This window comes from Artemia franciscana, chromosome 3 (assembly GCF_032884065.1).
Source record: "Artemia franciscana chromosome 3, ASM3288406v1, whole genome shotgun sequence".
NCBI classification, from domain to species: Eukaryota; Metazoa; Arthropoda; class Branchiopoda; order Anostraca; family Artemiidae; genus Artemia; species Artemia franciscana.
Window position 1 is genome coordinate 35,729,326 of NC_088865.1, and position 17,378 is coordinate 35,746,703.

Consider the following 17,378-nt stretch of genomic DNA (forward strand, 5'->3'; position numbering starts at 1 on the left):
CAGGTGTGTCTCAAGCCCCACACATACAGAGGCTTTTACCATGATGTGCTGCACGGAAGGATTAAGTGCAGATTAAATCAAATAAGGATTTGAGAAGCATATAAGCGCTTTTTTTATGGCAGGAAAATGGCTATTTAGACTTAATTATGGCCTTTTCTTCATTTACCACCAAAAAGCTTAAGAAAATGTAAAATCTTACTGAATTGTTAATTTATATCTATCTTATGAACAAAAGCTCTGCTTGAAAGTTTATTCTTCTTTATTTGCTCAATTAAGTATTTTAAAGAAGTAGCCAACTACTTAAAAAACATCTTCTTTGGGGTTCTATTATTTTGTTTCAGGGCTGTTTTTTTCTTATTGATAACCAAGACATAGTAATTTTTAACAGTTTTCCTGGAGAAGGTCACGGTTGTCACATAACCAAAAAAGTTTTTTTTTTAATGTCCAAATATTTAGGTTTTCATGGGGAACAGAGGCCTTAGTCTATAAAGAGGGAGGTACACTTATCTCCCATCGAGTGTAAGTTTATATACTATGAAATAGGCTTTGTCTGTTTTGTTTTACTCGGTTAATATCTGTTGAGGGTTTATGTTCTGTGCTATTTTTGGTATGTTGCTTTCTTTTTTGTTTATGTTTTTAACATATCAACAAAAGGCAAGAATTTTGCTGCTATTCCATATTTTAGATTCAGCCCTGCCCACCACCGAATTAAATTCTTGAACTTTGGTTTAATGGGGTTTTATATTGCAAATACTTTGAGCATTAGTTAAAAACTGTTGGAAAAAAGACAAATTTCTTAAGGAAGTTTCGATTCTTTTTTTTTAAGGAAGTTTCGATTCTTCTCCAAGACAACATCAAAGTAATATCATAATTCAGGTTCGGTAAATTTATAGATTTGACACTAATGGTTCCAATCATATAAAAATACACGGTTCTTTTAATACAATTTACGGATGCAGACTTGTCGCAAAATCACCTGTTTCCGAGAAAACATACACCTCAAGAAAGTCTTTTTTCTTTAATTTGTCAGATACTTTCAAATAATACTACAATTCGGACTAGAAAGAAACAGAAACAAAGCCAAGCAAAATTGTCCATCGTAACTAAAGTTGTGACCTAGTGGACGTGCACCAACAGATACTACTAAATTATACAAGGGGCAATATTTCGGTAAAGATAATCTTGACAGTTTTGCAGCACTTCACGTAATTTTTCATAAACTTGACTTTTTTCGTTGTTTTTTTGTTGAAAAGGTCTGCTAAGGAAGATTAATAATGGCAAACTTTACCAGTAAGGCTGTTTATTTTTGCCCTATAATTTGCCGTTTATATTACTTTTCTGTGAACAAGGGTCTCAATATTGAACAGCTCTTAAGCTTGCACCTAAAAAAAGAAATTGCAAGACATAATATCCAAAATGGTTTCATTACTCCTTATTTTCTTTACGCTGATACCAATACTTGAATGAGCAATTATCTTTAGATTTTAGAAAATATTGTAAGGCATTTTCTAATAAAACTAAGTTAGTTTTTTTAATTGTTTCTAAGGTTTTTCCTATCTTATCAATTATTCGAGTATTAATTATCTTTTTCTGGAACAACAAAAAAAAATTAAATATAGGTACTCCTGCCGTTCGCGTCAGTCGTCTAAAAGGGCGACATCACCTGGATAGACTGGGGCTTACTAGATGGCATTTACCTCTGTCAGTTGTTTGTTTAGATGATTTTCTCTCTTGGGTGAAAGATCCTAAAAGCGAGAGATTACGTAAGATAATTAGGATATTTGATCTAACTTAAAATTTAACTTATAAAAAAATGGCTGAACATGTAATTGGATCTAAAAGTAGTCACTGTCCTTTTAAATCCTTTTCTGATAATGGATGCGTTTAAGTTTGTTGATTTTTTGTAGCGATCATTCGCTCTCTTGGGTCGAAGATTATTGAAAAACAATATATTGGCTAGTTAGTTAGTTAACGTTGGTTAGTTAGTATGTATGATCTAGCTCAAGACATATAGTGTTAGTGAAGGATCGTTGCCTTGGAATCCTAAATCTTGCTTGACAAAAATCATTCCTTCAAGCATCATATTGACCTGATTAAAATGAAAGTCTCCAGGAGTCTCGAAATCCTTAGAAAGCTCAAATACATATTTCCAGGGTCGATTCTTATAATCTTGTTCTACAGCCTAGTTCAGTCTTATGTTTCATATTGTTCTGTTATTTGGATGTTAACTTTTGACATCCAACTTTGCCACTTTCTCTTTGTCTCTGATGCCACTTTCAAAACTTTATGATGAAGCAAGGACTCTTATTCAGGAAACTAACCGATCTTCACTTAAACCCTAGCTTGATTAGAAATCTCTCTATTTTCTTTCTTGTTCTTCTTTCATTTTTTTTTACAGTTGCACGGCCATCTTCCTACTGTCCTATGTAATAATATATCTTTTGTTTCTGATCAATCGACTTATTATCTCCACACTTCCAAAAATTTACTGGTTCTTCTCACTCAATCAGTGAGGTCTGACTTCAACCCTCTGACAGCTTGCAACAGGATCTGGAACACGCTCCCAGAGTTCGTGCGAAGCCGCCACTCGTTTGGTATGTTCAAAAATTGCGTTAGAGATTTTCTAGCTAGTAGATAATTTTTTTTTATTGCGGTTTCCCATGGAATTGATGTCTCTGGATTGAATTGGATATTTAATTGAGTTGTTGAAATCATGTGCTACTCCCTGCCTAGCTTGTCATTTTCGGGGATTATTAAGGTGGGCGACTCAATTTCTTTGGTGGGGGGGAGCATTTTGTTTGTATCTTTTTGTGTTGGTATTTTTTTCTCCCCTGTTCTTTCCGGCCGTGGAGCCTAATGGGGGAGATTGTCTTGAAGTAATTTTTTGTTTATGAAATTTATTGTTAAATAAAGAACTCAAAACTCGGTGAATAATTTGATTGCATAAACTCGTTAATGTATAAAACGATGCGAAAGAACGTAGAGCGCATACATACCTGAAAAGTAGATCCACATGGACATGATCCAATTGGCTCCATGGAAGCTCCATCTATGCCCATTCTTGCGACAACAGTTTCCAATCCAACAATATAGGAATCCATAAAACATCCTGAAAACTTCAGAACCGTATGTCCGACAAAACGGGTTCTTGGTGTTGATATATGACCACGACTTGACTGTCCCACTGTTGTCTAAACAAATAATACAGTAATAACAATTTAACGCACACTATTGAAATAAAATGATTACGCAGAATGTTGGAAAAACGAGAAATAGGGAATGAAATAGTCCCCTTGCACAAATTCATAGGGCCCGTAGACGAAATTTCAAAAAGGAAAGCAAATGTGAAATGAAATTAGCTTCATGTGTTTCCTACGCCTTGAGCAGGTGTTACTCATGATAGAGAAGAATTATAAAGCAGCATTTAAACTCAATAAACTAAACCTAACCCATTGTTTAATCAAAAGACCAAAACTAAAAAACCCTGAAAACCCTAAAAAAAAAAAAAAAGAAAATAATTATTTTTCTAAAATGATTCGAATTACTACAAACAACAGCTAATTCAACAAGGTTCAGATAAGGTAGTAAAATTTGTTTTTAAGATCTTTAATCTAAATCACTTTTCAACACGAAATAATAAGCAAAACCTTTCATCCGGGTTCCCTTCACCTCATTAGAATAACATTCCAAAAAAGAAAAAAAGTTGAAATGACCATTTTGAGGAAGTTTTTGACTCCTCTTTTAATTATAGAGAACGTACTTCTTGTTCTACTGTTAGGCGGGAAATGTCTTGAAATGGCTCTTTGGATTTCAGGGTCTGGTGTATATTTTGACTTCAGTACTCTGTGTGTAGGTCTACTATGCTCGGTTTTGATGGTAGCTGATTGCTCAGCTTTAATTATATGTCTTGATCGCGGTAATATTAATTCGACGTGAAAAATGAAAGAGAGGATGGATAACAACCCAATTTACAATTATAAATTAGATAACGTGAATTTGACTGACTGATAAATGTATGTTATCAAATATATTTTGTTTATTCCTAAGTCAAAGTTTTAGCTTCGTTTTTTTTTGTAGTAAAAAGTCGTTTGTTTTTATCGTTAATTATCTCGTTGGCTATTTCGCCGATAAAACCATGGAATGATAGCGAAGGATTTTATGCAAATCAAATGCCATTTTTTTAGGTACAAAACAATTTCACAATAATTCAATATACATCTCTAATTTTATTGATGTCAGTTGCCGATCACTATAGTAAACTGACACCGAATAAAAAAATAAAACGAAAATTTTTCGTAACATGTGTTCTATTTCCAGGTAGGTATTTTAGTAGTAGGCAAGGGCGCACCCAGAAGTTTTTTTCCGGGGGGGTCATAACAAAAACTTTTAAAGTGCATTAAAAAAATTTTTTACGCATTTTTATTTTTTACGAGCCAGACAATTTCTTTTTTTTTTGGGGGGGGGTGTCTATTCTCGTACCCCCCCCCCCTCTTGATACGACCTTGGTAAGGAATTTCTCACGAGGATGAAAGGTGAGAGAGAAGGAAGTTGAATTAAGCCAATGGCAACAAAGTTAACCAGGATTTTCTTCCTTTCTACAAACTTAACATTTGAATCGTAGACATCCATTAATCCTGGCCTTGTAAATTGACATAGGCTACAGCGTTATTTAAAAAAAAAGTATTGTCTGAGTTTCTTCTAGCATGGAAAGACTATTTTAGGAAAGGAATATGAAATATGACTAAATTATAAATATGAGGATTTATTCGCAGGAAAAAAATCCAAGTCTCAAAACTTGAAGCTAAAACTAACCAGATTTTTTTAAGTCCATAAAAAGATCACTGCCCGACTTTAGCATGTATGGATTTATTTCACTCATACTCATCTTAATCAGAAATGTTCCACCAAAATAAGTAACTATACGAAATTGCACTTTTTGATATTTTGGCGAAATAGTCTTTGAATAGGCGTTGTACAATGAAAAACAATATCGTTCGCTTTATCTTCTTTCTCAAAAGTGATTTCGGACAAGCCAATAGCTGTACCTTGCACCTGAAGGACAACATACTTTTATCATTGGATTTGTTAGCTTCAGATCTTTCCATTCACCAAACCAAAATTATGACACCATTTACAATTTTACATAGACAATGATCTAAACTGCTTAAAAACAAGGAAATTTTCCTTTTTTACGATTCTTAGATAATTGTCAACATATTTCCCAATCTAAAAAGTATACAAAGCAAATTTCAAAAATGTAATTCGGTAAACGGATAAAATCCTATCTTAGCTACCGAATGATAGGGAATGTGTTTCTTACTTTGAAAAATTAAAGCCACAGAACTATAGAAAATAATATACACATATAACATAACGCTGAAATACTTTGTTTTTACCTGTACACTCTTATTTGGCTAGTATTTTCAGAAAATCATTTTTTATGCAATTGAGTTGTGGGTTCCTTATAATTATTTATTTTTCTTTTTTTATATTTTTCAATCGCGCTTCCCCAATCAAACTTAGTTCTAAAATGGTATTTAAATATATTTCAATGTTGTTGTTTGGCAATATTCAAAAACTAGGACAAGTAATATTTTATTTAAAAGACTGAAAAATCTTCTAGCATAGTCTAAATTTCAAAACTGAAGATTCTACAACTAAGCTAGCAGCACACATATATTAAATTGATATTATTATAGACGACAGCAAAACACTAAGAAGGAAGTAAATGAGACTTTTCTAAGAATTTGAGTTGGCAGTTAAAACAAACGGTTGTCTTCCGGGGAAAACATATAATCATACAATTATTTTTGATACTTACCAGAGGCAACGCTTTAGCGTTGCCTATAGTAAAGGCCATACGACTCCAATCTTTTATTTATTTATTTTTTTCCCAGACACTTCATATGGAAGCGGTCGTCGCCTAAACTTCGGAGGGAGAATCATTCAATTGTAAATCAGAAGTTCTAATGCCCTTTTTAAGAGTCAAAAGTGACCAGAGGGCAACTAGCCCCCCCCCCTTTTTTCCAAAATGCATCCGACAAAAAATTTGAGAGAGCCATTTTGTTAAAAATAGTTCAAAAATCACATGAAAAAAACTCCTGTGTCGAAAAAAAAACCCAGGGCTCGGGGGCAGGCATTGTAAGTTATGCCCTGGGTGCATATATGGTTCTTATGGAAGGGATACTCGTATAAACTTCAGAGAGGACCCATTTGATTGGATATTGACAGTTTTAGTTCACTTTTTAAGAGTAAAAGAGGTCGGAGGCAACAGCCCCCCCCCCTCCACGCCCTATTTTCCTCATACCCATTCGATAAGAACTTTGAGATAGCCATTTTTTAAATAGTTCAAATATCATATAACAAAAACTCCGGGGTCAACACAACCTCCCACGACCTGGGGGCAGGCGTTGTAAATTATGCCCTGGGGATATATATGGTTCTTATCGAAGGGATGCTGGTATAAACTTCAGAGAGGGCTCATTTGATTGGAAATTGAAAGTTCTAGTTCAATTTTTGAGACTCAAGATAGATTGGAGGCCAACTATCCCCCCACGCCCTTTTTTTCCTAAATGCATCCGATAAAAATTTTGAGATAGCCATTTTGTTAAAAATAGTTCAAAAATCATAAAACAAAAAACCCCCCAGGACCCGGGGGCAGCCGTTGTATGTTATGCCCTGGGGGCATATATGGTTCGTATGGAAGGGATGCTCGTTTAAACGTCAGAGAGGGCTCTTTTGATTGGAAACTGAAAATTCTAGTTCATTTTTAAGAGTCAGAAGAGATCCAAGGGCAAGTAGCTTTTCCACGCCCTTTTTCCCTAGCCCATCCGATAAAAATTTGGAGATAGCCATTTTATTGAAAATAGTTCAAAGGTCAGATGAGAAAAACTCCGGTGTCGACGCAAACCCCCGGGGCCCAGAGGCAGCCGTAGTAAGTTGTGCTCTGGGGACCTATATGGTTCTTATGGAAGGGATGTTAGTATGAATTTCGGAGAGGGCTCATTTGAGTGGTAATTGAAAGTTCTAGTTCACGTTTTCAGAGTCAAAATAGATCCGAGGGCAACTAGCCATCGACACAACCACCCAGAGCCCGAGGGCAAGTGTGCCCCAGAGGCGTAAGAGGTTTTTATGTAAGATGTGGTCGTATAAACTTCGAAGATTTGATCGACATTTGATTAGAAATTGAAAGTTCTAGTTTACTTTTTGAGAATCAAAAAGAGTTCCAAGCGCAACAAGCCTCAACACAACCCCCCAGAGCCCTTGAGCAAGGGTTTTAAGAAATGCCCCGGAGGCGTATAAGGGTTTCATGTAAGGGTGGTCATATAAACTTCAAAGGTGGCCCATTTGATTGGAAATTAAAAGTTCTAGTTACCTTTTTATGAGTCAAAAGATAACGGAGGGTATCCACCCCCCCCCCTTTGACAAAAACACCCGCTTTTCCCCAAATGCAATATATGAAAATTTTGTTCGAAATAGTTTGTTCGAAATAGTCCAACTATAAGATAACAAAACTTCGTTGTCAACATACCCCTCCCCAGAGCCAGAGGAAGGGTTGTAACTTGTGCGTTGTTCGTGTAAACTTTGGAGCGGGCACAAATAATTAAAAATTAAAAGGTTTAATCCACCTTTTAATAGTCAAAAGTGATGCGATGGCGACTAGTCCACCCCACCCCCCCCCTATCCCTCCAAAACTTTTTTCCCTAAATGTGTCCAATCAAAGTTTTTGTATAGCCATTTTATTCAAAATAGACCAAAGATAATATAAGAAAACACCAGGGATAAAACACCCCCCCCCCATAATCTGGGGGAAAGTATTGTAAAATGTGTACTGGGGGAATATGAAGATCTTATTGAAGGGATGTTCGTATAAACTTCGGAGGGGACTTATTCGATTGTAAATAAAAATTTCTAGTGCCTTTCTCAAGAGTCAAAAGTGCTCGGAGGGCAACTAGTCCCCCCCCCCTTCTCCAAGATGCATCCCAAATGCATCCAATCAAAGTTTTGACATAGCTATTTTGTTCAAAATAGTTTAAAGATCGATTAACGAAAAATCCAGGATTGACATATCCCCCAGAGCCAGGGGGCAAGTATTTTAGGCTATGCCCCGAGGGCCTATAAAATTGCATCTTAGGGGTGGTCGTATAAACTTCAGAGATGACTCGTTTGATTGAAAATTTAAGGTTCTTGTTAACTTATTAAAAGTCATCAAACGTGATCAGAGAATATCTAACCCCTTCCCCCCTACACCTTTTTCCCCAAATACATCCGGCAAGATTTTTTTTTTTTTTTATAGCCAGTTTTGATTAATTTAGATAAAATTTTGAGATAGCCGTTTTGTTTAAAATAGTACAAAATTCAGATTACTATAAATTAGGGGTTGAGAAATCGTCCATAGCACCTGAAAAAAGAATTGCAACTTTGTAAGTTGTACGTTCTTAAGAATCGAAAGTGACCAAAAACAAGTGATCAGAAACAACAGACATGTGAGAATTGGATTAAGAATTGGTTGTTAGACCACCGTCTTCAGGGAGTAGGGGTTATGTACTTCTAATGAACGGTGTCTTCACTACAAGCAATAAAAAGGCTAATGCCCGTTAGATAAAATTTTGAGATAGCCATTCTGTTCAAAATAGTACAAAATTCAGATTACTATAAATTAGGGGTTGAGAAATCGTCCATAGCACCTGAAAAAAGAATTGTAACTTTGAAGTTGTAAGTTCTTAAGAATCGAAAGTGACCAAAAACAAGTGCTCAGAAACAACAGACATGTGAGAATTGGATTAAGAATTGGTTGTTAGACCACCGTCTTCAGGGAGTAGGGGTTATGTACTTCTAATGCACGGTGTCTTCACTACAATTATCATTCTTTTACTTAAGTGGCTGCAAAGTTATGCAAAATTACTCCACATTTTTTTTATTATAATAATTGGAAGAACAGAACTCAAACACAAGTGAGAATAGGATTAATGATTGGTTGTTACACCGCCGTCGTTTTCAGGGAGTAGGGGCTATATACTTCTATTGAATGATGTTTTGACTACAAACAGGAGTATAGTTACTGCCCGTTCCTCCAACAGTAAAAGTGTAAGGCCTACTACCTATGTAGTGCTTTACTGAAAGGAATTCTATTACAAATATTTTCTTTTGTTCTTAATACAACATTGAAAACAAAATGAAAATTGCAGCAAAACCTCACCAGGATTTACTAATAGGCCCACTAGGCCCTGCGGCTTTCACTATTCCTGAATTTTTGGGGATATCCCCGAAAATCTTGCAAAAATGGAGCGGCAAATACGCTTGGGCCTAGAGGCGTCAAAGCTTTAAATCTGGCCTGGGTGAAACAGAATCTTGAGCTGGTGAGCTTTCAGCAATTGATATTATTATATATCCAATATACAGTTTAATTTAATATTTCTTACAAAACTGTTAATCTGTTTTGGAATAAAAAAAAAACTGAAATAGAGTTTTCTGAAAAACTTAACTTTGGCAATCAAAAAGGAACAGGAGCTAATTTAAAAAAAAAGTCCAAAAAAGAAGTTTTCTAAAGAAAAAAAAGGCCATATTAAACTTAAGATCAGAAGAAATAGAAACCTATAATAGCGCAAGCTCAATACAAGCAGAAATTACTATTAAAGAATAAATGAAACACATAATGAACAGAAATTAAATAAAATAATCATAGCAAACAAACACACAATAGTTACTTATATGAATGAATAAATAAAGTATATAACGAGTGAAACTTTAAATTGAATATACAAATCCAGCTTGAAACGAACAAAAATCTCTACAAAGAAGAGTTTGGGTTTTGCCTCCTTCTTTCACTGTAAAAGTCTAAAACCTACTGCGTCATTGGGGGCTCCATGGATCGGATAAGAAGTTCTAGTGCCCTTTTTAATATTCCAAGTGATCAGAGGGCGGATGCCCCTCCCCTCCTCACATCTCATATTTTCCCATGATGCATCTGATCGAAATTTTTAGATGGCGATTTGTTATCGAAGAAACTTCAAAAAAAGTTCATTCGATTGGAAATTGAAAGAACCAGTGCCCTTTGTAATAGTCGAAAGTGATTGGAGGGCAAATATCCCCTCCCACGCCCACCATTTCCCCAAACACAACCAATAAAAATTTTGAGGTAGCTACTTTGCTCAACGTAATTGAAAGGTTTAGAAACTATTTCTTTGAGAATGACAACCCCCCGCAGCCCTCAGGGCAAGGGTTGTAAGTTATGCCCGGGGACATATAAGTTATATGTAGAAAGGGCGATCATATAGCCATTGGAGGGACAAATTGAACTGGTAATCGGAAGTTCTAGAGCTCTTTTTAAGATTTAGAATGATCGGACGGTGGATGCACCCTCCCCCACAGCTCGTGTTTTCCCGACATGTATCTGATTTTAATTTTGATAAGGCCATTTGTTGTCGTAGAAACTTCGAAAACAGCTCATTCAATTGGAAACTGGAAGAACAAGTGCCCTTTTTAATAGTCTAAAGTGATTGGAGGGCAAAATTTCCCCAAACACATCCAATAAGAATTTTGATATGGACATTTTGTTCAACGTAAGTGAACTCCCCAAAAATAATGTCTTTGAGGATGGCAGCCCTCCCCCCACAGCCGTCAGGGCAAGAGTCGCGAGTTAAACCCTGGGGCTTTATAAGCTATACAAAGAAAAGTTGATCATATAAAATTCGGAAGGGGCTCATTGGATTAGTAATCAGAAGTTCTAGTGTCCTTTTCAAGACTCAGAGTGATCGGAGGGTTGATACCCCCATAACACCTCGTATTTTCACGAACAGCATATGATAGAAATTTTGAAATGGCCATTTGTTGTCGTAGAAACTTCGAAAACAGCTCATTTGATAGGAAATTGAAAAAGCTGGTCCCATTTTTATTAGTGGAAAGTGATTGGAGGGCAACTAACCTCCCTCTCTCAACCACCATTTCCCCAAACATATCTAATCAAAATTTTGAGATAGCCATTTTGTTCAACACAACTGAACAGACCGGAAATTATGTTTTCAAGGATGATCCCCCCCCCCCCCCCGCAACCCTCGGGGCCAAGGTAAGTTATGCCCTGGGGGCATATAAGGTATACATAGAAAGGGTGATCGTATAAACTTCGGAGGGGGCTCATTGGATCAGTAATCAGAAGTTCTAGTGCCCCTTTTAAGATTCAGAGTGTTCCGACGGTGGGTAGCCCCTACTCCTCAAAACATCGTATTTTCCCTTAATACATCTGATAGAAATTTTGAGATGGCCATTTGTTGTCGTAGAAACTTCGAAAATGGCTCATTCGATTGGAAATTGAAAGGAATAGTGCCCTTTGTATTAATTATTAATTAAAGTGATTGGAAGGCAATCCCCCCCCCCATCCATCAATTCCCAAAACACATCTAATCGAAGTTTCGAGATAGCCATTTTGTTCAGTGTAGTTGAAAGGTTTGAAAATTATGTCTTTGACAAATCCCATACCTCCTCAATACCAGAACATAATTTATACTTTACTGAAAAAATTGGCTGTTGACTGTCAGTTACAACACATATACTCATATATACTCCTTAAAGTTTAAGAAATGTTTTATTTATTAAATTTATAGAAGTTAAACATTTTAAACGTATTTTGTTTATATATCATACAATAAATAACCGAGTCAAACTCAAAACGAGCAAAAATTAGCTGACAACCCCCAATAGCTTCTCAAGACCAGAACAGCACTTTACTGAAAAAAAATATATTTAAACTGTTTTCACTTCGTTTTAGCTTCTTTTAAATATTTTTACTAGATATATATATATATATATATATATATATATATATATATATATATATATATATATATATATATATATATATATATATATATATATATATATATATACATATATATATATATATTAATGAATCAGTAGAAAATACTGTCGCCATGAAGCATCTAAAGCCCTATGAAGAACGTAGCAGTACCGTCACTAAGTATTAATGGAACATAGAAGGAAGGTTGATTCAATTGTTTTGATTATGAAATTCAAATAGCTTGAGTTTGGAGGGATCAATAGGAGCCTTCATAAACTCCACTCTTATAGTTTGCAATCATAAATAAAAGCTTTGAGCCGTCCGAGCCACCTAGTTTACACTCGAGTTCCGTTTCGCAAAATTTCTCCAATGGCAGCGGGGGGCTAAAATCCAAAAAAAAATTATTAAATCAGTGCCTTTTTCGACCAGTATTTTTCAATTTTTCAAGTGATATCTTTAAAGCCCATCTTAGGAAGACAACATCTCACTCCCTGTCTGCAAGTCCATGCGAGTGTGTATTCCTTCGTTATCTGACGATAATCTAGCCACGTCATAGTTCGAAATAAACAACTTACTTTGAAAGTAACGCTGATATGCTCAACGTATAGCCCAAAATTGAAAACTTTTGATCTTTGATTCGTCATCAGGTCTTCCGGGCATATTTCTGGAGTCGTGCCATACGCAAAAGGGTTTAAAGGGGGCACATATGACCAGGCCCATCCTGCCCAAGAGTCGTCTTGCGATTGTTCTTCTGAAAAAATGATAGGGGTCATGTAAGACAAATATAAATTGATACATATAAAACACAAGGTAAAGATGTGCCGAACCGATTATCTTCATAAATTGTAGTCATTCCACATATTAAAAAATATAAATACAATACAAACAAAACCAATCAGAAATATAAAACAAACAGACAAAAAATTTAATATTTTCTTAGACCATAAAATGTAATACTGTCAATGTGTACAGTTGGTTTTGCTGACCAGAACATGGTTCCACCTCCTAATTCTTGCACTAAAAATCTCTTTCGTTACATTTATTCAATTTATATCATCATTTTTCCTCTTTTGTTGCCACTGTTTTCGCTGCATGCCCTCACAAGCTTAGCTTTAGGTGTGCCTATGTATTTTGATATATAATAATGACTGCACTAATACTACTGCTACTATCATAATGTGAATTTTACTTATTCAAGAAGATGTGGTACTAAATTTGTTTTGACATATTGTTGCTTATTTGGGACGACCAAATAGGAAGAAAAGCAGCAGTTTAAAAAAAATTAATGTGTTAAAGTAACATTGTCCCGATATATCGTAAGCTCAAATTGACCTGATCAGCCAATTTAAGTTGGATTTTACGTTCTGTGCTTTTACAATATACCTTCTTTTTTTTATTACTTCAACCAGAGAAGTGACACAATTCAAAATATTACTTTCGTATAAATATGTGACTAAGTTTAGTCACGTGTGAAAATAAAAGCATGATATAACTACATCATAATCATAAAACATAAAAAAGCATCAATTGACAAACTTCATACAGCCGAAAGTACATCCTACTTAAAGAAGTTTAAGCTAAATTAATCCAACAAATATTTGTGATGGCACCAATTCTCTCTTTAAGGGCTAAAGCACTAAGTTCGAAATCTAAAACTACATTTACTATTAAATGTTTCATATTTTAGTTCAAACGAATGGAAGCTGTAGGTTTTGTCCTTTTTTCTTTTTTCTTCTTTTTTTAATTTGAAACTGCAGATGAAATATCAATTTTGGCAAATATTTCTCATATATTTCTACATAAGCAGTGCATATTTAGTTTTCCCGATTTTTTTAGATTCACAGTTTTTGAGAACATATTCCCAAATGATCTTTTTCCCAAAAAAAAAGATAGAAACAACACCGTAATCTATGAGTTTTTGCATATGTAAAATGGATATATATATATATATATATATATATATATATATATTTATATATTATATATTTATATATATATGTATATATATATATATACATAAATATAAATATATATATATATATATATATATATATATATATATATATATATATATATATATATATATATATTTATTTATTTATATATATATATATATATATATATATATATATATATATATATATTATATATATTTATATATATATATATATATATATATATATATATATATATATATATTTATATATATATATATATATATATATATATATATATATATATTTATATTTATATATATATATATATATATATATATGTATTTATATATATATATATATATATATATATATATATATATATATATATATTTATAAATAGTATATAGATATATATTACATATATATGTATATATATATATATATATATATATATATATATATATATATATATATATATATATATATATATATATATATATATATATGTATTATATATATGTAGTGTTGCTGTTTGCAAGGGATAGCAAGAGAAAAAATATGCAGTTATACTTTTGAAAAAGAATAGTAAATAAGAAAAGGTTATTCTAACCGCCTTCTTCCTCATATTCATCCTCATCAACTGTTTCTTGGGTCTTCTTTGAGCTAAAATAGCCTGAATGCAATGCGTATGCCAAATCTAAAAGTCTAATAAACATTGGAAGCTGAGAGTCAGACATAGAAAAATCCAGTTTGTTGCAGAAAAAGTCCATTCGGTAAGTATGAGGCTCCACTGAATAAGCTGAATTATACTGCATGTATAGTCTCCCTTCAAGGGAACTTCGGTACAAAAGTGGTTCCTAGAAGTAAAGTAAGATCATACAAAATAAGAAGAAATTAATTAAAATTTATTGAAATAGAAATAAATTATACAAATATGTTAGAATTGGAAACAAAAACTTGCCAAAGTTTTTATTATCCTTTTTTTTATTTGCTGCAATTACCATCATCGCCACACCTCACAAGCTCAACATAGGTTTTAGATGCTGAGGATTCCTTGGAGTTCTATGAAACTTTTTAAGCTGATTCTACTGGGTGAAGAAATCATAAAAAGATTACCCAAAAATTCAGTTGGAAACCAGAAATTTCAAACAGGGATCCCGACAGGTGTAGAGATTTTTAAATCTAAACAGTTTCTAAATCCGCAGAATTTCATTCTTAACTCAAAACGTCCCAACTTTTCTGTAAATTTTATACCTTGGACCATTTTTAAGAAGGATCCCTAAACTATAAAAATATAATACTGTATTTGCAAATTTATCTACTAGCAAGTTTATCTACTTGTATAGCAAGTTTATCTACTTGTTTATCTACTTATTGCATAGATGGCTATATATTTTCAAAGCTTGACACCTTCGTCATTAATTCTTAAACAGCAAACAAAAACTTCCTCGTGAGAAGAAGGTTCTTAACTATCATCTTGTCCCTAATCAAAGTTCTTGATAATAATATAAAATAATAATCACGAATATTTAGAGGTTTTACAGTTCTGTGGGACAACTAATATGGGCTTGAACTGAAATTGTGCAAAAATATTGTAAGATACAAGATCATCGTGATGTCCAGTATATGTCAATGAAAACAATATGCTGAAAGCTATATCTGCAGGATTACTTACTTGAAATACATCAATTTTCCCAAGTGAGTTCCTCTTATCAAGACATACAGTTAGATCAGTTACAGTCAATAGTTTTCGAGCAATGAAATCAGGAGAAGCAATATCAGAAAAGGCAGCTTTCCAATCAGCATTAGCTGCTTTGTAACTCACTCTTGGAGCATTCAGGGATAATACTATATCATCTTCAGCATACTTCAGTATCACATTATTAAATTCTAGAACAATATTGTTAATGATTCTGCTAATTAAAGATTGTAAATATGTTGGAGGCACCACTGGTTCTTGCTTTCTTTGCTTTTTTCTTGCTATGAAGCTAGATTCTGATGCTGAATCACTCTCTGTGTTGATATCTTTCAAATTTAATGTACATTCTATTGTGTTCACAGTTATAACTATGGATTCAGATGCCAGCTTTGTCCAGGGCACATAAATTTTGAGCTCGTGAATATGACCGGAGCTTAGTTTGAATGGAAGAGACAATTCTGACTCGATTGTCTCAAGACGTAGATCCAAGTTATTGAAAACAGCTTCTCCACTCCATAAAGATACCTTTAAATAAAAAAAAATAGCTTCATTTATTATTTTAAGTCAGAAACAGAAATTACTTCAGGACAAGAAAGTTCTGATAATTCATCATATAAAGCACTTCTTATGAAAAGTTGTGGTACCTTAGATGCCGTATCCCATCTAATCTAGGACGTACCCTATTTTTCTCGGCCCCTTATTATCTACATCATACAATTACACAAGAGACGGGGCCTCAGAGACTGTCAATGGCTGTCTCAAAATTTTGACGGGATGCATTTGGAGAATGAATGGGCTTGAGAGAAGGGCTGCTTACCCTCCAATTTCTTGTTATTCTCAAAAACGGCACCAGACACACGTGCTGCAATTGGAGTGCGAGAGGAAGGATTTCCTCCTTCATATAACTAGTAAAAACATTTTAAACAAGTAAAACCAAAGTGTATATATGTATTTTGTCTTAAGTAAAGTGCAAATTATCGTCTGGTCTCGAGAAGTCACGGTATTTGTCAGCCCTACTCATGCTAATTTTTGCTCGTTTTGAGTTTGACTCAGTTATTTATTGTATGATTTATATAAAAACATAGACGATTAAAATGTTTTAACTTTTTTAGCTTTAATATATAAAAATTATGAAAACTTTACGGGATATATATCAGTATATGTATACTAAACTGACAATCCACAGCCATTTTTTTTTTCAGTAAAGTGCAAATTAAGTTCTGGTGTTGAGAAAGTATGGTGGTTGTCAAAGACATAATTTCCAGACCGAGCGAAATGACTATCTCAAAATTTTGATTACATGTGTTTTGGATGGGCGTGGGGGGAAGCTTGTTGGCCTCCAATCATTTTTGACTAATAAAAAGGGCACTGGCCCTTTTCATTTCCTGTCGAATGAGCCTTTCTTTATGTTCCAAAGACAACAAAAGGCCATCTCAAAATTTATATCACATGCATTTTGGGAAAATACGAGGTAAGGGGGGGTCCACCCTCCAATCCTACTGAATCTTAAAAAGGACAATAGAACATTTTATTACCAATCCAATGAGCCCCTTCCGAAGTTGATAGGATAACACTTTCTATATATACCTTTTATGCCCCCAGGGCATAACTTACAACCTTTGCCCAGAAGGCTGTGGGGGGGGGGTGTTTAGTTGCCCTCTAATCACTTTCAATTATTAAAACGGGCACTAAACCTTTCAATTTCCAACCGAATGAGCTATTTTGGAAGTTTCTACGACAAAAATGGCTATCTCAAAATTTCTATCAGATTAATTTCAAAAAAATACGAGGTGAAGAGGGGGACATCCACCCTCCAATCACTCTGAATCTTAAAAAGGGCAGTAGAACTTCTGATCATCAGTCCAATGACCCCCCTCCGAAATTTACACGATAATCCTTTCTATATATACCTTTTACACCCCAGGGCATAACTTACAATCCTTTCTCA

General features: G+C 34.1%; 1 protein-coding gene across 2 annotated transcripts in view; it reads right to left on the minus strand.

Moving 5' to 3' along the window:
• LOC136025223 (intermembrane lipid transfer protein VPS13B-like) overlaps positions 1-15,955 on the minus strand; it is a gene marked incomplete at its 5' end in the record, with an annotated part of 79,609 nt that extends 63,654 nt beyond the window's left edge. For both annotated transcript variants that reach the window (XM_065701046.1, XM_065701045.1), the window contains 4 exon segments: positions 2,997-3,191; positions 12,370-12,545; positions 14,342-14,588; positions 15,407-15,955. In XM_065701046.1, the coding sequence (XP_065557118.1) occupies positions 2,997-3,191; positions 12,370-12,545; positions 14,342-14,588; positions 15,407-15,955 (1,167 nt within the window).
• Positions 15,956-17,378: the final 1,423 nt, after the last annotated feature.